The following is a 21,520-nucleotide window of genomic DNA, read 5'->3' as shown; positions in this document are numbered from 1 at the left end:
GACGAAGTTTTCAACGGAGGTTTAATGCAACCAAAGGACCGAAAAGCGATACAATAAAGGATCTGTTTGAAAAATTTCAACGGTCTGGGAACGTGACGGATGAACGTGCTGGAAAGGTAGGGCGACCGCGTATGGCAATCACAGAGGGCAACGCACAGCTAGTGCAGCAGGTGATCCAACAGCGGCCTCGGGTTTCCGTTCGCCGTGTTGCAGCTGCGGTCCAAATGACGCCAACGTCCACGTATCGTCTCATGCGCCAGTGTTTACACCTCTATCCATACAAAATTCAAACGCGGCAACCCCTCAGCGCCGTTACCATTGCTGCAGGAGAGACATTCGCTAACGATATAGTGCACAGGATTGATGACGGCGATATGCATGTGGGCAGCATTTGGTTTACTGACGAAGCTTATTTTTACCTGGACGGCTTCGTCAATAAACAGACCTGGCGCATATGGGGAACCAAAAAGCCCCATGTTGCAGTCCCATCGTCCCTGCATCCTCAAAAAGTACTGGTCTGGGCCGTCATTTCTTCCAAAGGAATCATTGGCCCATTTTTCAGATCCGAAACGATTACTGCATCACGCTATCTGGACAATCTTCGTGAATTTGTGGCGGTACAAACTGCCTTGGACGACACTGCGAACACCTCGTGGTTTATGCAAGATGGTGCCCGGCCACATCGCACGGCCGACGTCTTTAATTTCCTGAATGAATATTTCGATGATCGTGTGATTGCTTTGGGCTATCCGAAACATACAGGAGGCGGCGTGGATTGGCCTCCCTATTCGCCAGACATGAACCCCTGTGACTTCTTTCTGTGGGGACACTTGAAAGACCAGGTGTACCGCCAGAATCCAGAAACAATTGAACAGCTGAAGCAGTACATCTCATCTGCATGTGAAGCCATTCCGCCAGACACGTTGTCAAAGGTTTCGGGTAATTTCATTCAGAGACTACGCCATATTATTGCTACGCATGGCGGATATGTGGAAAATATCGTACTATAGAATTTCCCAGACCGCAGTGCCATCTGTTGTTGAAAATTGTAACTACTGTAATTTCGAAAGTTTGTCTGCCTGAAAATGTACTGTTGTACCAAGCATATTGCAACAAACGGTGTATTTCTATCGCTGCTCGTTTAGTTTTTATTGCCGTTTCAAATACACCGGTCATTTTTGAAACACCCTGTATATATATATATACTTTCAGTAATAATCCGACACTATGGACTAGCGATTCCCGTAATGGAAAGGTTTTGTTGAAGAACGTATCCAAATACTTTAAAATTCTACGAACTATTTTTGCCCGTAGCCGTCCCACCTTTGCCATACAACACGTTTTAGGAGAATTATCTGCAGTACGACGATAAGTCGGACGCTGCCACGGTCATGATGATAGGATAATTCCTCTGGAGGTAAAGCAATTGCTTACCTTCGTGTAGGGAATGCATCAAAAGTTAGGAATAGACAACCAGCCAACATTTACTAATGTAGTCAAGAATTATAAACAGAAATACTATCTGATAGTCTTAGAAGTTAAATCTTATTATGCCAAACTGGTATTTCCCAAGCAAAATTCAAACTCTGCTAGATGTAAATTTAATCTATCGTCGAAGTGACTGCTGCGGACTAACCTTATAAAACGCAGTCTGGACAAATATTTGACGATTTGTCTCTCCAATGCTCATATTGTCTTCGGAGAGTGTCTGCAAAAAGAAACAAAAGAGTACCAATTAGTTATTTGCATAAGAACATACGTAAACGCACACATTAGTGACACAATTGAGCGCATTGTTGCACAGCAAACTCTGTAATTATTTTATGAGCAAAAATAATAGCCAGGCTAGTCATATCTTTGGGCTCAGCTTATTAAAATTACATCCAGATTTTTTTTAAAAATGATTGATCCAAAAACCTACCATTTGTAAGTGAATAGTTTCAGACTAAAAAATCGTTGAATACGAAATTTCTCGCTTAACGAGACAGATGCACAGGTTTGTTCATTGGGTTTATACTTGTTCTGGTGGACAAAACATTTTAATGAAATTAAACTTTCTTCTGAGTCTAGTAAATTACCAAATGTGAAACGTAACATCTGCCAATTTGCAGCTCTTAAGTGACGAGTAATCTGTTTCAGTGGACCTGCTGGTTCCAGGGCAACGCGCGATTAAGATGGAGTACGCCAAATACCAAGTCTACATCACTATGTAATACAGTGATGGTCGACTGGAACACACACATAATGTCGACTGGAAATTGCAGCCGTATCTGTATGGTTCGTTGATTCACTTTTTGCTGCTTAAAATAATTCTAACAACCTTCTACGTTGCCATCAATTTCAGGCACAAAAAGTATCTGAATTTATGATATAGCAAGACTATTATGCAACACGCTGAGACACTTTATTCAGTTCTGTAAAATACAACAAGTTTTAAGTAATGATTATTATAACAAAATTAGGTTTAAAAACAGTTTTTGTTTATATTTTCATGCTGTAACCTTCATTTATCTACGTTGTTGGGTTATGCAGGACCCTCTGTATATCACTGTGTACTGATAGCTTCTTATCTGTGGTTAAATGATGTTGCCCACCAAATCCACAGTAACATCATTTGATTGCATATTACAAGCTGTAAGTATACACTACTGTACAAAGGATCTACATAAACCAACAATGTCGAAAGAAGCTAAAATAATATTAATAACAATGAAAATTATTTCTGTCTTAATTTCATTTAATGAAACATTTTTACGTTTTAAATATCTGAGTAAAGAGTACCCGCTGAAGATGGCACAAAGGTGCCGACACATGTTTCGGTTTGTATGAGAATACTGTTGTTCTCATAACGCAAAAGATCATATGAGGCGATGCAGTCTATTTAGCCACTTGAAAGTTTGCAGTCATATAGTTGTGGTACTATCGCGATGAATATTCGCATGAGATGAGAGGGGGACACTGATATGTCTTCCATCACCTCTCAGTATCGAATGTTACAAAAATATATTCCCGATCATATGCAACTGTCCATCTGCATGCTCGCCTAGAGCAGACAGACAACACTTACTGCCAGCAAAACAGTGTACCATCTGATCGCTTCCGAATTACGTAGGAATAGTTTGAGGAACGCTACAATGACATGACGGTACGTGCATCTTCTCTCTTCAAGTGCTCTAACCTCTATCCTGTTGAATACAACTGGGAAAAACTGAGTCATATCTGCATCTCTTCGATCCTACTCGAAACGAAGGGTTCATTTAAATAACACATTTTTGACTACCTGGTAGAATATTACTGTGGTGTCACCGCCAGACACCACACTCGCTAGGTGGTAGCTTTTAAATCGGCCGCGGTCCGCTAGTATACGTCGGACCCGCGTGTCGCCACTGTCAGTGATTGCAGACCGAGCGCCGCCACACGGCAGGTCTGGAGAGACGTCCTAGCTCTCGCCCCAGTTGTACAGCCGACTTTGCTAGCGAAGCTACACTGACAAATACGCTCTCAATTGCCGAGATGATAGTTAGCATAGCCTTCAGCTACGTCATTTGCTACGACCTAGCAATGCGCCATATCCTTTGCTATTTATATTGTGAAGCATGTACAGTGAAGAGAGATGTTCACCAATTGTGGATTAAAGTTAAGTATTCCAAGAGCTTCGTACTTTATTTATTAGACTCAACTCCTTTAACTGTTCCAGACCTCACGCCAGTCTGCGTGAGCTTAAACGCGTGCCTTTCGGCCTCCACTAACAACACGGTGTTGGCTCTTCTGCCAACACTTCAATTACTTTCACATGTTAACCTAGGATAATGAAAATGAAACTCTAGCTGAGTAATGGGAGAAAGGCGATAAGTGGAAAAAAATCATATTATTAATAATTTTGGGAAAAAATATTTCGTGGTCGCTATTAAGCATGTCAGAGCCACCACCCAGTTTTGCATCCTGATGGATACAGTACCTGGAAACTGACGTTAATATGGTGGAGGTGTGGAGTTCCACAACCAGCTTTTGTCACGAAAAATATGAAGTCATAATACACTTGGTGTTAGTCACTTGTTTTAATGTATTCATTCTAGACTGAAGTGTTCCCAGATGCGCCACACCACTGTTATGAACTTTATCACTGATGATTTTAAAGTATTTTAGGAAATTATTTCTGCCTTACACAGTGGTTATAACATAATTTGAAAAATATATTGTGTTTTTAGTTCACTGATCAATGCTTTGATTGATAAATTGAATTCATGTGACAGTGTGGTTATTTATTACCATTTTTTTACATCTGTCTGTTAGATATAACTTTTGCAATCGGTTTTACACTGACTTCCCAGTGAGCTGACTTGAAACTTAGCTCAGAACTGGATGACAGTGCAATGTTAACTCGTTTTCTTGTCGGTCTTTGGGTATCGCTGTGGGCGCAGGTAGAAAAGGATCTCGGCTGCTTTGCTGGACTAGTGTGTTGTACAGGTGGGAGCGGAACAGGTACCAGGTGGTACGCAAGTGGATGGGCATGGCTGAGCAGAGAGAGGAGGGAAGACGAGATGGTTATTCCTTTCTTTTCTGTCTGGCTGTTTGGTACAAAGTTGGAGTTTCATTTTAAAGTAATTTCCCATTTAACTACAGACTTCAAACTTTAAACATAGCTCATAACTGTATGACTTCAAATGTAAAGCATAGCTCATAACTGGATGATAAGGCAATATTAAATCACTGCAACACATGAAATGCACAACTGATGCATGAATAGTTCACCTCCTTACTAATACACTACTTACTAATTGATGTATGAATAGTTCACCACCTTATTATTACTTATTGCATGAGTCCCACAGTTTTCGTTTTAAATTTTACATGTATTTTCATAGCTATTAAAAATGTACAGTCACAAATTCCCATGTCTACGTATATAAGGTTGGGACTCTGTATGGTGCTAGGAGATATTATTTTGTACTTTTTTGTCTGTTTTTAAAATATGCTATATTAAAAACCCACTTTTATTTAAAAAATTATTTTCGATAGCTTTACCTAGTATGCAGTTCTTAAATCATCGTGTGAGGCTGGAAAAAACTTTTGCCATTGATTTATCACTTTGTCTTCCGTTGTTTTATGAGAGGCGCTCGTAATGAAAAAACTTACTAAATGCAGGTACATCACAATCGTACGAGGTGTGTGAGGAAAGTAATGAGACAGACTTTTTAGCTGCAATTTTTTTTAATTTTTTCAAACAACAATACTGTCCTCTTCAGAGTAGTTCCTTTCGTCATCTATATCCTGGCGAAGTCGCTTTTCCCAATCTTGGTAACAGCGCCAAAAGGCTTCAACTGGCAGGGCCTTTAACATGTCGGTCTTATTCTTTTGAATCTTCTGCAGAATCCCAAAATGACGTACTTTCTGCAATTTTCAATTTTGGGAAAAGAAAAGAGTCATAAGGACTCAGGTCAGGTGAATAGGGGGGCTGAGGATAAACAGGGATGCCTTTTGAAGTTAAAAATTCTGTGATGGATGTGGCTGCGTAACATAGGGCGTTGTCATGATGCGCCATCCACTTCTCGGCAATGTCAGGTCTCATGCAATTCACCCTTTTCCTGTGTCTTTCAAGGACAACTTTGTAAAATACTTGGTTGGCAGTTTGTCTTGGAGGAACCAATTCTTTATGCACACACGCATTCGACGTTTTCATTGGTTTTTGAAGCTAGAGGTCTCTCTTGTCCTTCCAAAACTGATTTGCACCAAGTAAAAAACTTGTGCTCTTGGTGAGAAATGTCACCCATAGACTTGTTTCAACTTTCCAAACTTCACTGATGGCGCTCACAAAAAATCACGTGATGGCTGTACGAGCTGAAACTCGGACTGAGTGTCTGGAAGGGACGAACATACCTGTCTCCCCTTAGAAGATCACAGTGTCGTCACATTGATCGCAGGTTTGACAGTCTCATTGCTTTTTTTACACACCTCGTAGGGCCCCAGATATGAGTGTCATACTAGTAACTTAAATTTTCTAGGTTCTTTTTTATTTGAGGCTCCTGACTGCGGTATTTCACCATAACAGAATTACAAAACAAACATAAGCTTACTGAATCGCTCGGGTTTTAATTAAATTCAAGCCTCACTTTTTAAGAAACTAAGACGGCACAAGGTGTGGACGCCGTTTGAGCTATCACGGATCAGGAGAGCTCCGTAATTATTTCGTACACTCGTGATGTCCAACTCAGAACGCATCCGCCTCACCCGACACAAATGTGAAAGAAGTGCTATACGTTACTGGATAGACGTAATTAATTCCTATATTGATTAGTATAGTTACGTATTTTCTAAGCTGTATCGTGTGTAATACGTCTGTCTTTTCGTCGTTCGCTTCTACTAAAAAAAAAAAATGCTGTTTGACAGCAGAAAGGACTGTAATTCCACTTCCTGAGAGCACATACTGTAGATATTTTTCTGGAACATTTTACAGATGTGGTCAACAAACCACACTAATTCTGCAGTTCCACTGGTACTCTACAGCAATTCATCGGCTGCTAAGCCTAATACGCGTAACTCGTGAGAAGATAGATATCATACTGTAGAAAGTTGGAAGCTGAAGTTTTTTACAAATCCTTCTTTTTATGTTTTGGTGGAGATGAGGACTACTGTTCACGAACAACAAATCATCCACCAGGTTACTTCGATGTCTTACAGTGTGTGAGAACAACAGACTGCTCATAGAATTGCCTTCACCAGGTATGACGGGCAAATCGGAAGCTTCTAATGCCATGCTTCTTTGCATTTATTCTGCACTTATCCATACAACTCGAATACTGCGTTACAATTCACAAGAATTCGTAACGATCATAGATGCTACACTGACCAAACAGTAAACACTTACGGCTCTTTAGGGGAAAATAAATGTCAAACGAAAATGGTTCAAATGGCTCTGAGCACTATGGAACTTAACGTCTGAGGTGATCAGTCCCCTAGAACTTAGAACCACTTAAACCTAACTAACCTAAAGACATCACACACATCCATGCCAGAGGCAGGATTCGAATCTGCGACCGTAGCAGCAGTGCGGTTCCGGACTGAAGTGCCTAGAACTGCTCGGCCGTAGCGACCAGCAAATGTCAAACCAAATGGACAAGAACTTACACACCTCCGGCATTATTCTCGATAATCATCAATGAATATGGGACGTGATTCCCATTATATGGACAGGTGTATCAGGAAAGGTTACTTAATTTTAATAGTGTATATGAGTACCGTCTTTGACATTTTACGTGTGTACATTGTGCATCTCAGCAATAACCACGTATTTCGCAATAATTAACATCTCATTATCAAGCAAACATTAACGTGCTACCGTGTTCATGATGTTTCCCAGCGCCTGTGCGTCTCGTATTTTTTTGGAGCAGCTTTGCAAACGCGCCATAGAGCGCTTATTGGCTGGGAGCCTTTCGCCATGGATTACTTTCATAAACAACGGTAACGAGTGGACCCCAAGAAGCAATATGCGGACTGCCGTAATTCACGCAGATGGCGTCTACCGTGCCGCGGCGCGCTCAGCAGGTCATTCGGCGAACAAATGACGAGCGCCAGAGAGGAACGTGTCAAGGCGCGGGGTCAGGGTAACGCGTTATTACCTCCTGCCACACGCGAGGCCGCGATCCTAAACACAGCCAGCGCCCGTCAGTCGCTGCGCGAAGCAGTTCCTCTGAAGTCAGGGCACCAGCATACGGTAGATCCTAGTGTGGTGTCATCGCCAGACACCACACTTGCTAGGTCGTAGCAAATGACGTAGCTGAAGGCTATGCTAACTATCGTCTCGGCAAATGAGAGCGTAATTCGTCAGTTCCATCTCTAGCAAAGTCGGCTGTACAACTGGGGCGAGTGCTAGGAAGTGTGTCTAGACCTGCCATGTGGCGGCGCTCTGTCTGCAATCACTGACAGTGGCGACACGCGGGTCCGACGTATACTAGCGGACCGCGGCCGATTTAAAGGCTACCACCTAGCAAGTGTGGTGTCTGGCGGTGACACCACATTTCCCTTTGGGAGCGTAGGTTCGAGTCCTACCGACTGCGCCAAAGTGTGGTGTCTGGCGATGACACCACACCTAGGATAAGTGGTGCTGCTACCTCCTGCAACAGTCTCGCAACAAATTATAGAGTAACGTTAAGAGGTACGAAGTTCGTATTTCGTAGGATTACACGGTAGATCCAAAATTTGTCTCTTACTTAAGAGAGGAAACTAGACTCAATGTTGGCGTTCTACACGTTACAACAACACTCATTTACTTCTCGTTACGTCAACATTTTGGAGTAGAAGAACATAATCAGCCTGTAAATGCATGCTTCTAACTGAACATAATCGTTCTACCGACGCCCCACGTGTTTAATTTCTAGATATGCAACCAATTCTTCGGATTTATTGCACACGTTATCCACGTAAGAGGAATTTGGTTACCATCAGGCGCTGTTAAAAAAAAACCGCCAGTCGGATGAAATTTGGGTTTGTGGTTGATCGTTTTTGCTATGAATGTATTTTAAGATCAATAAACTATCTCCGATGTGATATTTGGGATGCAGAACATCCGTAAATCCCAAAATATCAGGCGGGTCTGCGTTTGGTGGATATAGGGTGGCGTATCCTTTGGGAGAAAGTAGCCATGAATAAGGACGGGCACGTCAAAGTAACTGGAGCTGCACTGTGCAGTCCCACACATAGTCAAAGGCTAGGTGCACTTTCGAACGCACCCGACGAAGGGCAAGGTAGGTCACTGCAGCGCAGCAAAGGAAATACGAGGGCAGTTCAATAAGTAATGCAACACATTTTTTTCTGAAACAGGGGTTGTTTTATTCAGCATTGAAATACACCAGGTTATTCCCCAATCTTTTAGCTACACAACACTATTTTTCAACGTAATCTCCATTCAATGCTACGGCCTTACACCACCTTGAAATGAGGGCCTGTATGCCTGCACGGTACCATTCCACTGGTCGATGTCGGAGCCAACGTCGTACTGCATCAATAACTTCTTCATCATCCGCGTAGTGCCTCCCACGGATTGCGTCCTTCATTGGGCCAAACATATGGAAATCCGACGGTGCGAGATCGGAGCTGTAGGGTGCATGAGGAAGAACAGTCCACTGAAGTTTTGTGAGCTCCTCTCAGGTGCGAAGACTTGTGTGAGGTCTTGCGTTGTCATGAAGAAGGAGAAGTTCGTTCAGTTTCTTGTGCCTACGAACACGCTGAAGTCGTTTCTTCAATTTCTGAAGAGTAGCACAATACACTTCAGAGTTGATCGTTTGACCATGGGGAAGGACATCGAACAGAATAACCCCTTCAGCGTCCCAGAAGACTGTAACCATGACTTTACCGGCTGAGGGTATGTCTTTAAACTTTTTCTTGGTAGGGGAGTGGGTGTGGTGCCACTCCATTGATTGCCGTTTTGTTTCAGGTTCGAAGTGATGAACCCATGTTTCATCGCCTGTAACAATCTTTGACAAGAAATTGTCACCCTCAGACACATAACATGCAAGCAATTCCGCAAAGATAGTTCTCCTTTGCTCTTTATGGTGTTCGGTTAGACAACGAGGGACCCAGCGGGAACAAACCTTTGAATATCTCAACTGGTGAACAATTGTGACAGCACTACCAACAGAGATGTCAAGTTGAGCACTGAGTTGTTTGATGGTGATCCGTCGATCATCTCGAACGAGTGTGTTCGCACGCTCCGCCATTGCAGGAGTCACAGCTGTGCACGGCCGGCCCGCACGCGGGAGATCAGACAGTCTTGCTTGAGGTTGCGGCGATGATGACACACGCTTTGCCCAACGACTCACCGTGCTTTTGTCCACTGCCAGATCACCGTAGACATTCTGCAAGCGCCTATGAATATCTGAGATGCCCTGGTTTCCCGTCAAAAGAAACTCGATCACTGCCCGTTGTTTGCAACGCACATCCGTTACAGACGCCATTTTAACAGCTCCGTACAGTGCTGCCACCTGCCGGAAGTCAATGAAACTATAGGAGACGAAGCGGAAATGTTTGAAAATATTCCACAAGAAATTTCCGGTTTTTTCAATCAAAATTGGCCGAGAAAAAAAATGTGTTGCATTAATTATTGAACTGCCCTCGTACTTCGCAACATAGTGGGTGCGCATATTGAGAAGCAGTTTAGCCATTGTTACGAAGTCTTTCCTTGTTGATCCAGTACGCAGTTCTTCCTTGGCAAGGTATCGCTGAACTCATGAATCTTAGTTCAGAGTACGAAGCTGATGACGAAAAGGATATGCTGCTATTATTATACACTGAGCGCCAAAGAAACTAGTATAGACATGCGTATTCAAGTACAGAGATACGTAAACAGGCAGAATACGGCGCTGCGGTCGGCAACGCCTATAAAAGACAATTCGGCGCAGTTGTTAACATCGGTTACTGATGCTAAAATGGCAGGTTATCAATATTTAATTGAATTCGAAAGTGGTGTTATAGTCGGTGCACGAGCGATGGGTTACACCATCTCCAAGGTAGCGATGAAGTGGGGATTTTCCCGTACGACCATTTCACGAGTGTACCGTGAATATCAGGAATCCGGTAAAACATCAAATCTCCCACCTCGGTGCGGCCGCAGAAAGATCCTGCGAAACGGGGCCAACAATAACTGAAGAAAATCGTTCAACGTGACAGAAGTGCAACCGTTCGAAAAATTGCTACAGATTTCAATATTGGGCCATCAACAAGTGTGAGTGTGCCAACCATTCAACGAAGCATCACCGATATGGGCTTTCGGAGCCGTAGGCCCACTCGTGTAGCCTTGATGACTGCACGACACAAAGCTTTACGTCTCGCCTGTGCCCGTCAACACCGACATTGGACTGTTGATGACTGGAAACATGTTGCATGGTTGGATTTTGGAGTGATACGGGACCCGTGATACGTCTAGACACGACTCTGACAAGTGACATACGTAAGCATCGTTTCTGACCACCTGCATCCATTCGTGTCCACTTTGCATTCCGACGACTTGGGCAATTCCAGCAGGACAATGTGACATCCGACACATCTAGAACTGCTACAGAGTGGCTTCAGCAACAAAAAAATGGTTCAAATGGCTCTGAGCACTATGGGACTTAACTTCTAAGGTCATCAGTCCCCTAGAACTTAGAACTACTTAAACCTAACTAACCTAAGGACATCACACACATCCATGCCCGAGGCAGGATTCGAACCTGCGACCGTAGCGGTCACGCGGTTCCAGACTGAAGCGCCTAGAACCGCACGGCCACATCGGCCGGCGCTTCAGCAACAGTCTTCTGAGTTTAAACACTTCTGCTGGCCTCCGATTGCCCCAGACATGAACACTATTGAGCATATCTGGGATGGCTTGCTACGTGCTGTTCAGAAGAGTTCTCCACCGCGTCGTACTCTTACGGATTTATGGACAGCCGTGCAGCATTCATGGTATCAATTCCCTCCAGCACTACTTCAGACATTAGTCGAGTACCTGTCACGTCCTGCTGCGGCCCTTCTGCGTGCTCGCGGGCGCCTACACGATATTAGGCAGATGTACCAGTTTCTTTGGCTCTTCAGTGTATAACACTTGTAAGAGGTCCGAGCAGATGTAATTTCGATGTATTGCTCATGCGCTGCCTGCGGTATGCAAGGTCTCTGACCAGAGAGCAGTGTTGGCTGCAGTAGGAACTGTGTAGCTGTAGCAGTAAGTTGTTGCTAGTCTGGAGTCTGCTCTGGTCTGGTATGGTGTATCGCGGTGCAGCGATGCCGGAGCCTGAGTATTATTGTATAAGGTAAAAAGCAGCGTCGCGCATATGTAGTAATGTTATCTCAAGTCGCATGTAAATGTTTTAAAACTCTCGTAATAATAATCTTCCTCATAAAAACTAACTTTTAACAACCATTCATTTCAATTTAAAGAATTTACTAATTTCTCCCATCCATGATCATCCCGATTATTGCAATAGAAAAATCAGTAGCTCCCTTTCATAAATGACAGATAGGTCGGCCAGCATTGCACAGAGCTGTGCCGGAAAAATTTATTGTAAGAGCAGATATATCCGGCGACTTCACTGAGGTAAGAATTTTTCCTTTTTTTTTTTCGGAATGATCTTTCAGGGCCATGACGCAGCACTGCTGTCGTCCAAAATTTACCAGGTTAGATCTTTCAGGGCCATGACGCAGCACTGCTGTCGTCCAAAATTTACCAGGATAAATTCACAGTGAATTATTGTAAAGTCATAAGTGAGCGACAATTTAATTGAGAGGTTTGTTACATTGTTTTATTACCAGGTTACTGATTTTTTTTATTGGGATGTTATACTGAATGTGAACGACATAATTATAATTTTTACTGTCGAGAGGTTTAGGAATTTTTCTGTTTTGAGGTTACGCTAAATGTGAATGAATTTTGAGCTTAGATTAAATCAGAAAGAATTTTGTGTTGAGGTTAATGTGAAAAGAATTTTGTAGGGAAGTTGCAAATGAGAAAGAATTTTGTTTTGAGGTTACACTAAAATTAGAATCATTAACCCAATAATATTTATTTATTATTTTGTGGGGAGGTTACACACTTGAAAATGGAACAGATCAGAATGGAAAATCGAATATACGAACAAGAGAAATAGTCGTTGCGAATTCGCTTTTACATCAAGAGTTTTCTGATATCAAGTTCACGAACTACTTTTGTTTAGACCATAGTCAGTTGCACGAGGTTAACGAGCTCGTGCTGAAATCTATATTTTCTGAAGGGTAAATGCTCAAAAACCAACTGGAAGTGAGGAAAAAGCCACTGTGTTCTTGAGTTAAGTTGTACTGAATTTGTTAGAAAGTAAATACACAAACGAGAATTGTATAGGTGACTTTGGAAAATTAATTATGGGAATTGTTACTGTTAATGAGTTGAGCATATGATCCAGCAGCTGTACTTGAAAGTACGCCCACTAAGTTCTGAAAAAGTGTCAAAAACGTACCGCTGGCTTCCGACGAGTACACTGGGTATGAAACGCTCGTTGCGTCGTAATTCCGAGGTGGTTCAAGTTCGCGAGCTGGATGACAGCGAATTCACGGGTGAAATGCCTCAGTCTGCGAAATCGCTCCAAGTATTTTACCTGGGATGAAATGTCGATTTCTTTGTGGCATATTTTTTGTCGTTTGGTACATCGACATGAAGAAACGGCAGAGTATGTCACTGGCAGATTTTGAGGCTTACGTTCAGTCGCTGTTTCTCTCGCCCTTTGTTCATCCTACAACGATGGAATGTTGTATAAGCTTCAAAACATCGAGTTTCTTCATTTTCTTTGGTTGTTGTTTACTAGATCGGTGCTTGATTAATGAGGAAATGTCCGATTCTGTAGGATCCTGTGTTTGAGATACAGCTTCCTCGTAAGTATCAGCATTGCCGATATCTTCACCTATGTTGTCGTCAGCCTGAGACATCACACCGTGAGACCACTCGTGGCAGTCGGGCAGCAAAGCGGTGTGGCTGGCTCTGCGCGCCGAAAGTGCTGCACTGTTCAGCCCTTTGCCTCAATTTGCGCACACCACAGCACTCCTCCAACACCCGACAAGTTGTGCAGCTTCAGAAATGTGCGCGCCGAACTTCCGGGCGATCACAATCTGCCCTCAGTCAAACGTAGATGCGTCTCGTGCCTTCCGTATTCTACACACGGTGTAATGTCTCTTGCAGCGGTCTCTCCACGATATTTTCAGAAATTTTATAAATTATATAACTCAGTACATATCTCGAAATATCTCTTCATATCTTACCGATTATCAATGCAAAGTAGTTTCAAGCCCAATTATTCCTTGGAGCGTCCATTTACTCCATGGAATAGCTGCTCTGCTATCTATGTTTTCTCTTATGAAAAGAATGAAGGAATTCTTGCCGATTAATCGTGAAAGAAAGAGGATGTATATGTATGTATTGTTGAGCTAGTCGCCATCTTGAGCAGATTCTGTATGAGAAGGAATTTAATACATGAACTAAACTAAAGTAAGTGCGTTCGCGTATTATTTAACTGATTATTATTGACAGTGTCTGCTTACTACGCTGTGTTGCACGGGATCAGTGGGGAACGTCTGATTTACACTGGACGAACCTGCCGTTTTGTATGCTCAAGATTTCCAGTTACTTCAAATAAACAGGCTAACACGGTCTTACCAGCAGATCTCCGGCCTTCACATGTGATCACCGAAAGTTAATAATTATTACAAATGTTTCCAGGAGATCGACTGACAATTTTCGTCGCACCGAGACTTCGAAATTGCTTCACTGCCTTATGGAATTTAAGTTAAGCTCAATTTAATCGGGATAGAGCAATATTGAATTGTGTGAATGTGATAAGCCTGCTTTGTGAATGAAAATTCCCTTGACATACGCATGTTTTTACTATCCTGATCAGTGAAGCCAAATCAGGCCGGTGTGAGAGATTTTTTTTAAATTTTTGATCCCACAAAAAAAATATTAAAACAGGCAGCACGCTCACTGATAGACCACGTAGCGTGCGTGTGCCTGACTAGCAGTCATTCCTCGCCAGATGATGGTGCCATCGCTTGGATGAGTTTGTATCGATAGTAGGTCGGTGATCATAGCGTTCTCACTGATTTCTGTAATGACAACATTTGCAAAACGTGGTTCTATAATCTCTCTGAGCCGTGGTAAAAATTCCTCTTTTGAAGAGCGCGCCGTTGTGTGAAGCAGTCGCCCTTCGTTTCTGGCGGTGGCGCCGCTGTGGCAATCGCAGATTTGGTTTCTCCCTCTGGTGGGAAAGGGGAAAGGTTGCCTGTTCACGTGCATTTAAGGGGCGCTATGAGCTCGCCAGGGGTCCCTCCAAAACCCAGGCGATCATTGTAGGCAAAACCACCCCTTCCTTCCGCCTCCTTGATTTCTATCTCACCATCTATGGCCGTCCTATCGCCCTCACTCCCACCCTTAAGTACCTTGGCGTCACCCTCGACCGTCGCCTCTCCTGGACTCTCCACCTCCGGACAATCCGAGCCAAGGCATGCTCCCGACTCAGTCTCCTCAAGCTCCTCTCTGGCCGTACGTGGGGTCTGGACCCCTCCACCATCCTCCACACCTATAAGTCCCTCATCCGCCCTATCCTTTGTTATGCCCATCTGGCTTGGATCTCCGCCCCCCCCCCCCAACCTTTTATCAATCCCTCCAAATCCTTGAACGTCATGCTCTCCGCCTCACCTATCGCATCCGTCTCCCCTCCCCCACGCGGATCCTGTACAATCTCATCCCCTACCCCCACCTCCTCCTTTTCCTTTGAGAGGATACGGATCCTGTACACCTCCCGCAAACTCGATCCTCCTCACCCGCTCGTCTCCCCGATCCTCTCCCACCCCCGCCCGCTGCCGTGCCTATATTCGCACGTCCCACCCGGTCTCCATCTCTCCACCCTCCTTACCCTTTCCCAAGGTGGCTTCCGCCAGCTCCCCCTCCCTGATGATGTCCTCCTCCCCTCCATCTACCCCTCCTATCAACTTTGACCCTGCCCCACCCCCCACTTCCGGTGTCCTTTCCTTTAGGCACCCTCCCTCCCTTCTCTTCCCTTCCCTTCTCTTCCCTTCCCTTCTCTTCCCTTTTCCAACGTCCCCTCCCTCCACGCCTCTTCCCCCGGGCTTCCCCTCCCCCTTCCTCCCTCCCCCCTTTTCTCCCCTGCCCGTGGCATCTCTGCTCTCCCCTCTCGCTCTCCCACTCCCCTTCCTCCTCCTCCTCTCTTGGCAGGTCCCCGGACTCGCACACGCATAGTGAACATTCGCGCGCCGGAGATCATCGCCATCAGTATCTCGTGTGTGTGCTTCGTTTTGTGTTTCGTGCAGTTACGACTCCACTGTTCACATGTGCCATCGCCGTTCTCCGTGTTTTGTGCGCCGTGTCCACAAGTGTTAGTGTTTTTATCGTCCAACGTGAACGGCTTCATGTTTATTGTTTTTCTTGTATCTCCATTTTTTGCCCGCCGTTTTTTATATTGTCTGTATCACCTATATGTCATGTTATTGTTTCCACTTAAGGCTGAAGAGCAGCGTAATGTGCTGCTGCCAGCCCGCCTGTATAGGTGATTAAAATTACAATAAAGGAAAAAAAAACTCGCCAGGGGGAGTTGTTCAGTCGGGGTCAGCCAGAGTCAGTCTGGGGCCAGTCTGGGTCAGTCTCTCGTCCGCATTTGTTAGGCAGTTAGTGTCTGTCTGTCGTCCGGGGTGTTAGTATGTCTTTCGTTCGGGTCAATCTTTAAAGCCAGATAAATGAGAGTCTTTCCACTCCTACAGTAAGAGAACCCAGCGAATGGTCGCCCGGTCGGGGCTTAGTTCCCGCATCTGAGTCTGCGCGTTAAGCCGTCGGCACACGGACCGTGCTGTCGAACGTTAACGTTGAGCGTGCCAAGTTCAACGTGCTGCTGAACGCTCAGGAACGATGCGACTTGTGCATACGGTACGTGGGCCCCAACGCGGTATACGCGATAGCAACGCACTACAGCGGCAGTTCAGGGATGTTTCTAGTTCGTAAATCACACTGTTTACTCAAGAGGCGCTCGTGAAATTCCCACTTTAGTTTTATTAAAATGTACAGTTCCTTCATCGTCCACGAAAAGGAAAGTACCATGTCCAATCAATAAGGACACAGGCGTAAAAAAGTTCCATATCAAACAGTGCGGTACAAATTTGGAATACTTCTCCGCATAAGATAAACATTATTTCATCATTCCCACATTTAGTAAAACCCCTAACGTCAGTCTCACGTGATCACTGTTCCCACCCAGTAGCAGAATCTTTTAGGAAGCGTAAAAGAAAAAGGAGCAAAATATCTTTATTCAAGTAGCGCAAGCTGTCTAGTAGATTAAGCCAATCGAACAAAGTCACCCCTCAAGAAAAGGTGAGCTTATATTTATATAACATCAAATATTATAACATATACTTATATGAAACTAATAATAAAGTATCAGAAACTAATATAAACGTGAATGTTAGGAAAAAATTTGGAAATGTTACGACGCGAACCACCGCCCTAACAAAAACTCCATTCTCGGTCAGAGTTGCTACTCATTACGCTACACCAATACCGAACTGCTTCAGCCCGGATATATTGTGTTACCTCCAGCTAAAAACATTAATCGTAGATAATTATGTTACTAATTGAAATTTAACTATAACAAATTGTACCAAGAACAACGCGTTTTGGGTGGATCTTCAGTGTGTCGCTGCCTTCAAATAGCCTACTCTCATAATACGCAAGTTACAATCATTCTTTTGCCACATATGTGATGTTTCTAATTATTTTATTGGAACGAATAAAACAGTTAACAACAGGTTTTCCAGTAATTCTCAATTTGCTGGTGCTCAGAAACGGCATATATACATATAGGCTTGAAATGAATGCCAATATGGCGCCTCACAACTTCGTACTGAAGGGAGACGGCGTGCGTGTGACGTAGGTGGCGTTGTGCCGTCTCATTGGTCAACGCTGAGACGCACGCTCAGAATATCTGACATACTGCTCTGCACGTTCGGAAAGACTCCAGAACGTGCTATTCCACGCTATGACGTCAGAAAAACGGCACGCTCAACGCTCAACGTTCGGATGCGCGGTCCGTGTGCCGACGGCTTTAGGCCGCCAGTCTGCTCGAGTTGCTCGGGCAACGGTCATTGGCGGTTGGATCGATCGGTTGGTCGGTCGCGCACTGAGACACAAGATGACTTGTCCGCCTTGAGCGGGGGCGCGTGTTAGGTCGCCACGTGAGTACAGTGGGCCGCGGCGTATAGCAAGGAGAGTGGCTCCGCGGCCGACACGAGAGCAACAGGAGTCAACGCACATCAGTGTGGCTGGTGCGAGCTGCGACGCCGTGGTGTAACTGGTTCTGCGAGCGCTTCTGCGCCCCTTCAGTTACCATCTTGTGGAGCTTGGCTCGGTCCTTTCCTGGTGCAGGGATGCCGTTTTGCCAGTGAGTGTGTTTCCTCTGCATGGTTGGGTCCGAGCCAGTATTTCCGCCGTCGTGTGTTTGGAAGTGAGTGGGAGACGCACCAGCAGTGCAGTCGCGACGGAGCAGCAGTCGCGGACGGAGCAGCGGGCAGTCGGTCGGTTGGTGGGCACCAGGAAAGACCGGCGAACGGCGCGTCTTCCTGCGTCCGTTGAACCGGCTGGCAGCGGACGGTTCGGCAATTTATTAGAAGTTAAGTGCTTTAGTCTTGTTAAATTTTACTTGTTTTCTTGTTCAGTCTCTCGTCCCCAGCTTGCTCGTCTGTCTCTCGTCCGCATTTGTTAGGCAGTTAGTGTCATCTGTCGTTCGGAGCTGCCTCTGTCATTTTGTCGGATTTGGTGTGTTAACGAATTCATTGCTTGGAGTGTAACGGCCTAATTCCTGAAACATGTTTTGATCTTGCTTATCATCTTGAGAGGCGGTATCTGTGTACTGTAGAGCATCTTAATTGGTTTGGCCAACCGTGTAGAATTTTATATAAGATTGAATTTCATGGGCTCTTATTTAAATGGTCGTTTTAGTATATAAAGTTGCCACCCTTCCAGCGTAAGACTTTTCTTGAAGTTAAATCAAGTTGCACCTTCGGTGGCAAGTTAATCTTTTAATTTTTGTGTTTTGTACCATTTCCATCCCTCCTACGGGGTGCATAGTTATGTGCTTGTGTGAACTGTTAAAACTTTACTTTAAGGTCATCTGGTGTGTTGCAGATTTGCACCAGTGTAGTCTTTCAGAGTTTGTTGTGAGCGGTCGTGACTACAGCCGTGTCAAAAGGGAGCGGCCAAGTTCTCAGCCCGAAAGTTCACACACTCAAAAATTTGTTTCTTTCTGCCTGCGAATAAATTGTAACTTGATATTTAGAGGGTGCTTTCTGCTTATAATTATAAATGTTTCTTAAAAAAAAAAAAAAAAAGCTTTTAGGAATAAAATTCCCAATTGTTAAAAGCAATTTCATTTTGATTCCATCAGTTACTCCCTGGCAACTACTTCCACGTGTAATGTCCCCACAGAAAATACCCTCTACCACGCACCAATTAATCATTGTCAATCAAACCATCCACATTCATTCACTTTGGAAAAGTATCTGATCTGATTTTCTCGTAATATATGCGGCGACAGCTCGTCGACGCCAAAGTATTTTCTAGTACTTTTATTCTTTGGAATAACAGAGATGCATATATGCATTCTCCTTGGTTGTTGGAGGGGTAACTAGAACAGCTTCTGGAGTATCTGTTGAGGGATTGACGTGTTTCTGAAAGATACATATTCTGCTTTTCTTCTTGCTAAAGCGAGCCAATTCACATTTGTGCCGCTAGCGATTTGTTTGAAGCGAAAGAGACTGTAAAAGGAAAATAATTAAGGCGTGGAATCACCGGAGATCTGGACATGTATTGGAGATGGATTTAATACACGATTTCCTTCATAAATAAGGTTTGTGACTTTTTTGTTCGGGAGTGAATGAACGAATGAGTTTTTTCTGAATCATTTGATGATCACGTTGGCCCTGTAATTAGTGGGGAAGTTTCAGCTGTGTCGAAGAGAGCCTGCAATCACTGAGTCTGTGTTAAATCGTCCAAAAAGGCTTCGTACACATCTGGAATTCGCAATCTTTCATAAAAGGAACAAATTGTCCACACGATTGATTCTCCCGACTAAATGCAGTGTTTAACAGTAATAATAAATGTAAAGATCTCTTACAGCAAGCCAGCCGCTGATTACCAAGACGAAGGACTCCACCAAAGATCCTATTTGGCTGATTTCACGTAATGAAATATTATATTAAAAACTGTACATAGATAAAGGAGAGAGAGAGAGCGAATGAAAATAGAGATAATACTAATAATCCTCCATTAGTCTAACTTTTCGCCTGTCTTATCACGGATCAGCCAAGAAATGGGAGGCCCTTACTTTACTATATAAATTTGTGTGATGGTGAAGGGATCTTAAAGGCAACAGATACACGTCTATACAGACAAGACATTACACAAAGTTAGCGGCTAGCTGCATTCATCATCTATTCGTAGATGAAGAGACGGCAACTTATTATCCTTAACATTTAAAAAATGTGTGGTTAAATGTGTTAATGTTCTTGATGAATCGCTAGTAAATAAAGTAAATTCTTAAGAAAAATTTTTGAAAGTAAATTCAAGGTTCACTCTCAAAGAGAAAAAGTCATGTTATCTTACATGTATAGACGTATTTTCTTATTCCTCTCCCTCTGTTTGACATTGAGCGTGTTATGGATCTGCCCAGGAAGAATAGTGTAACCTGTGAACACAGCGATCTTCTGTTTAATGACTTTGTGGCACAAATATTACGGACACAGCGAAAGTAATGAACAGGTCTCTGAACTGTGTAGTTCATGACGGTCAAGTTTGCTCGGGTAGCGGCGTGGTGCTTGGTGACATGTCTTTTGTCTTTCTAAGGTGTAAGAGAGAGAGAGAGAGAGAGAGAGAGAGAGAGAGAGAGAGAGAGATACATGTTCTTTGCACTCACCAGCTGACTGCCGCGCTTGGCGAGGCTGTAGAGGCTGCCGCGCGTGCGCCCGTGCGGCATCACCGTCAAGTCGGACCACTGCACCCGCCACGTCATGGACGCGATCTCCGCCTCCAGCTTGTACCGCCTGCAACACACAGCAAACACTTTGCTCTCGTGGCTGCTTCTCACCTGCTACAACGCGCTACGTTGTCCCCGTGTTTGGAAAACTTTCAGTCACCTCGTGGCGTGTCTCGCAGCAACAGGTGGTGGCTCTCAACAGTTCCGCAATAGACAACCCAAACAACCAGCCTGCACTGTCACACCGCTTACCATTGTTGCATATTTGCGTATCCTTGCAGAGTGTACTTCAGAAGTGATGGTCAGTATTCATGGATATGACAGGAGTGATGATTCGAAACCAAAAAGTCAAGTAGGCATGGGCTCAAAAACGCATACCTTAAGAGCTATGAGCAATTCTTTATCTTCGATACGGTGAAACAAATCTCTTCTACTGCAAGCTCTTTGCTTTCTATATTTTGGGAACTGTAGTATGGACCAAAACAAGAAAAAAGTGCACAGTAGACAAGTGCTCTAAAATGCATATCTTAAAAATTTATGAGCACTTGTTCAGTAGAAGAGTTGTGTTCCAAAGTAGCGAAGATGAACAAGTGCTCATAGCCCTTAAGGTATGCATTTTTGAGCACCTGTTTACTGGATTTTTATTTCTTGTTTTGGTACACTTCCCAAAATATCTTCGTCCTGCACTAGAAGAGCTTGCAGTAGAAGACAAAATGACCACAAGCTCCTCCATACCCGCATCGAGTGACACCCTTTGGGAACCGGCCGGTGGTGGCCGAGCGGTTCTAGGCGCTTCAGTCTGGAACCGCGCGACCGCTACGGTCGCAGGTTCGAATCCTGCCTCGGGCATGGATGTGTGTGATGTCCTTAGGTTAGTTAGGTTTAAGTAGTTCTAAGTTCTAGGGGACTGATGACCTCAGATGTTAACTCCCATAGTGCTCAGAGCCATTTGAACCATTTGAACACCCTTTGGGTGAGGATGACAGGGTGGTCGG

The 21,520-nt window shown here is 44.1% G+C and overlaps 1 protein-coding gene across 1 annotated transcript in view; it reads right to left on the bottom strand.

Annotated features, from left to right (window-relative positions):
* LOC126187866 (atrial natriuretic peptide receptor 1-like) overlaps nt 1–21,520 on the bottom strand; it is a 1,317,386-nt gene that overhangs the window by 381,132 nt on the left and 914,734 nt on the right. Inside the window, exons 8-9 of the mRNA XM_049929189.1 lie at nt 20,466–20,592; nt 1,637–1,708 (exon numbers count right to left, since the gene is read on the bottom strand). Of these exons, the coding sequence (XP_049785146.1) occupies nt 1,637–1,708; nt 20,466–20,592 (199 nt within the window). The remainder of the gene's footprint in view (nt 1–1,636; nt 1,709–20,465; nt 20,593–21,520) is intronic.

Source organism: Schistocerca cancellata, chromosome 5 (assembly GCF_023864275.1).
Source record: "Schistocerca cancellata isolate TAMUIC-IGC-003103 chromosome 5, iqSchCanc2.1, whole genome shotgun sequence".
Classification (NCBI taxonomy): Eukaryota; Metazoa; Arthropoda; class Insecta; order Orthoptera; family Acrididae; genus Schistocerca; species Schistocerca cancellata.
The sequence above is the reverse complement of the archived record's forward strand: the minus strand, read 5'-3'. Positions and strand labels throughout refer to the sequence as shown.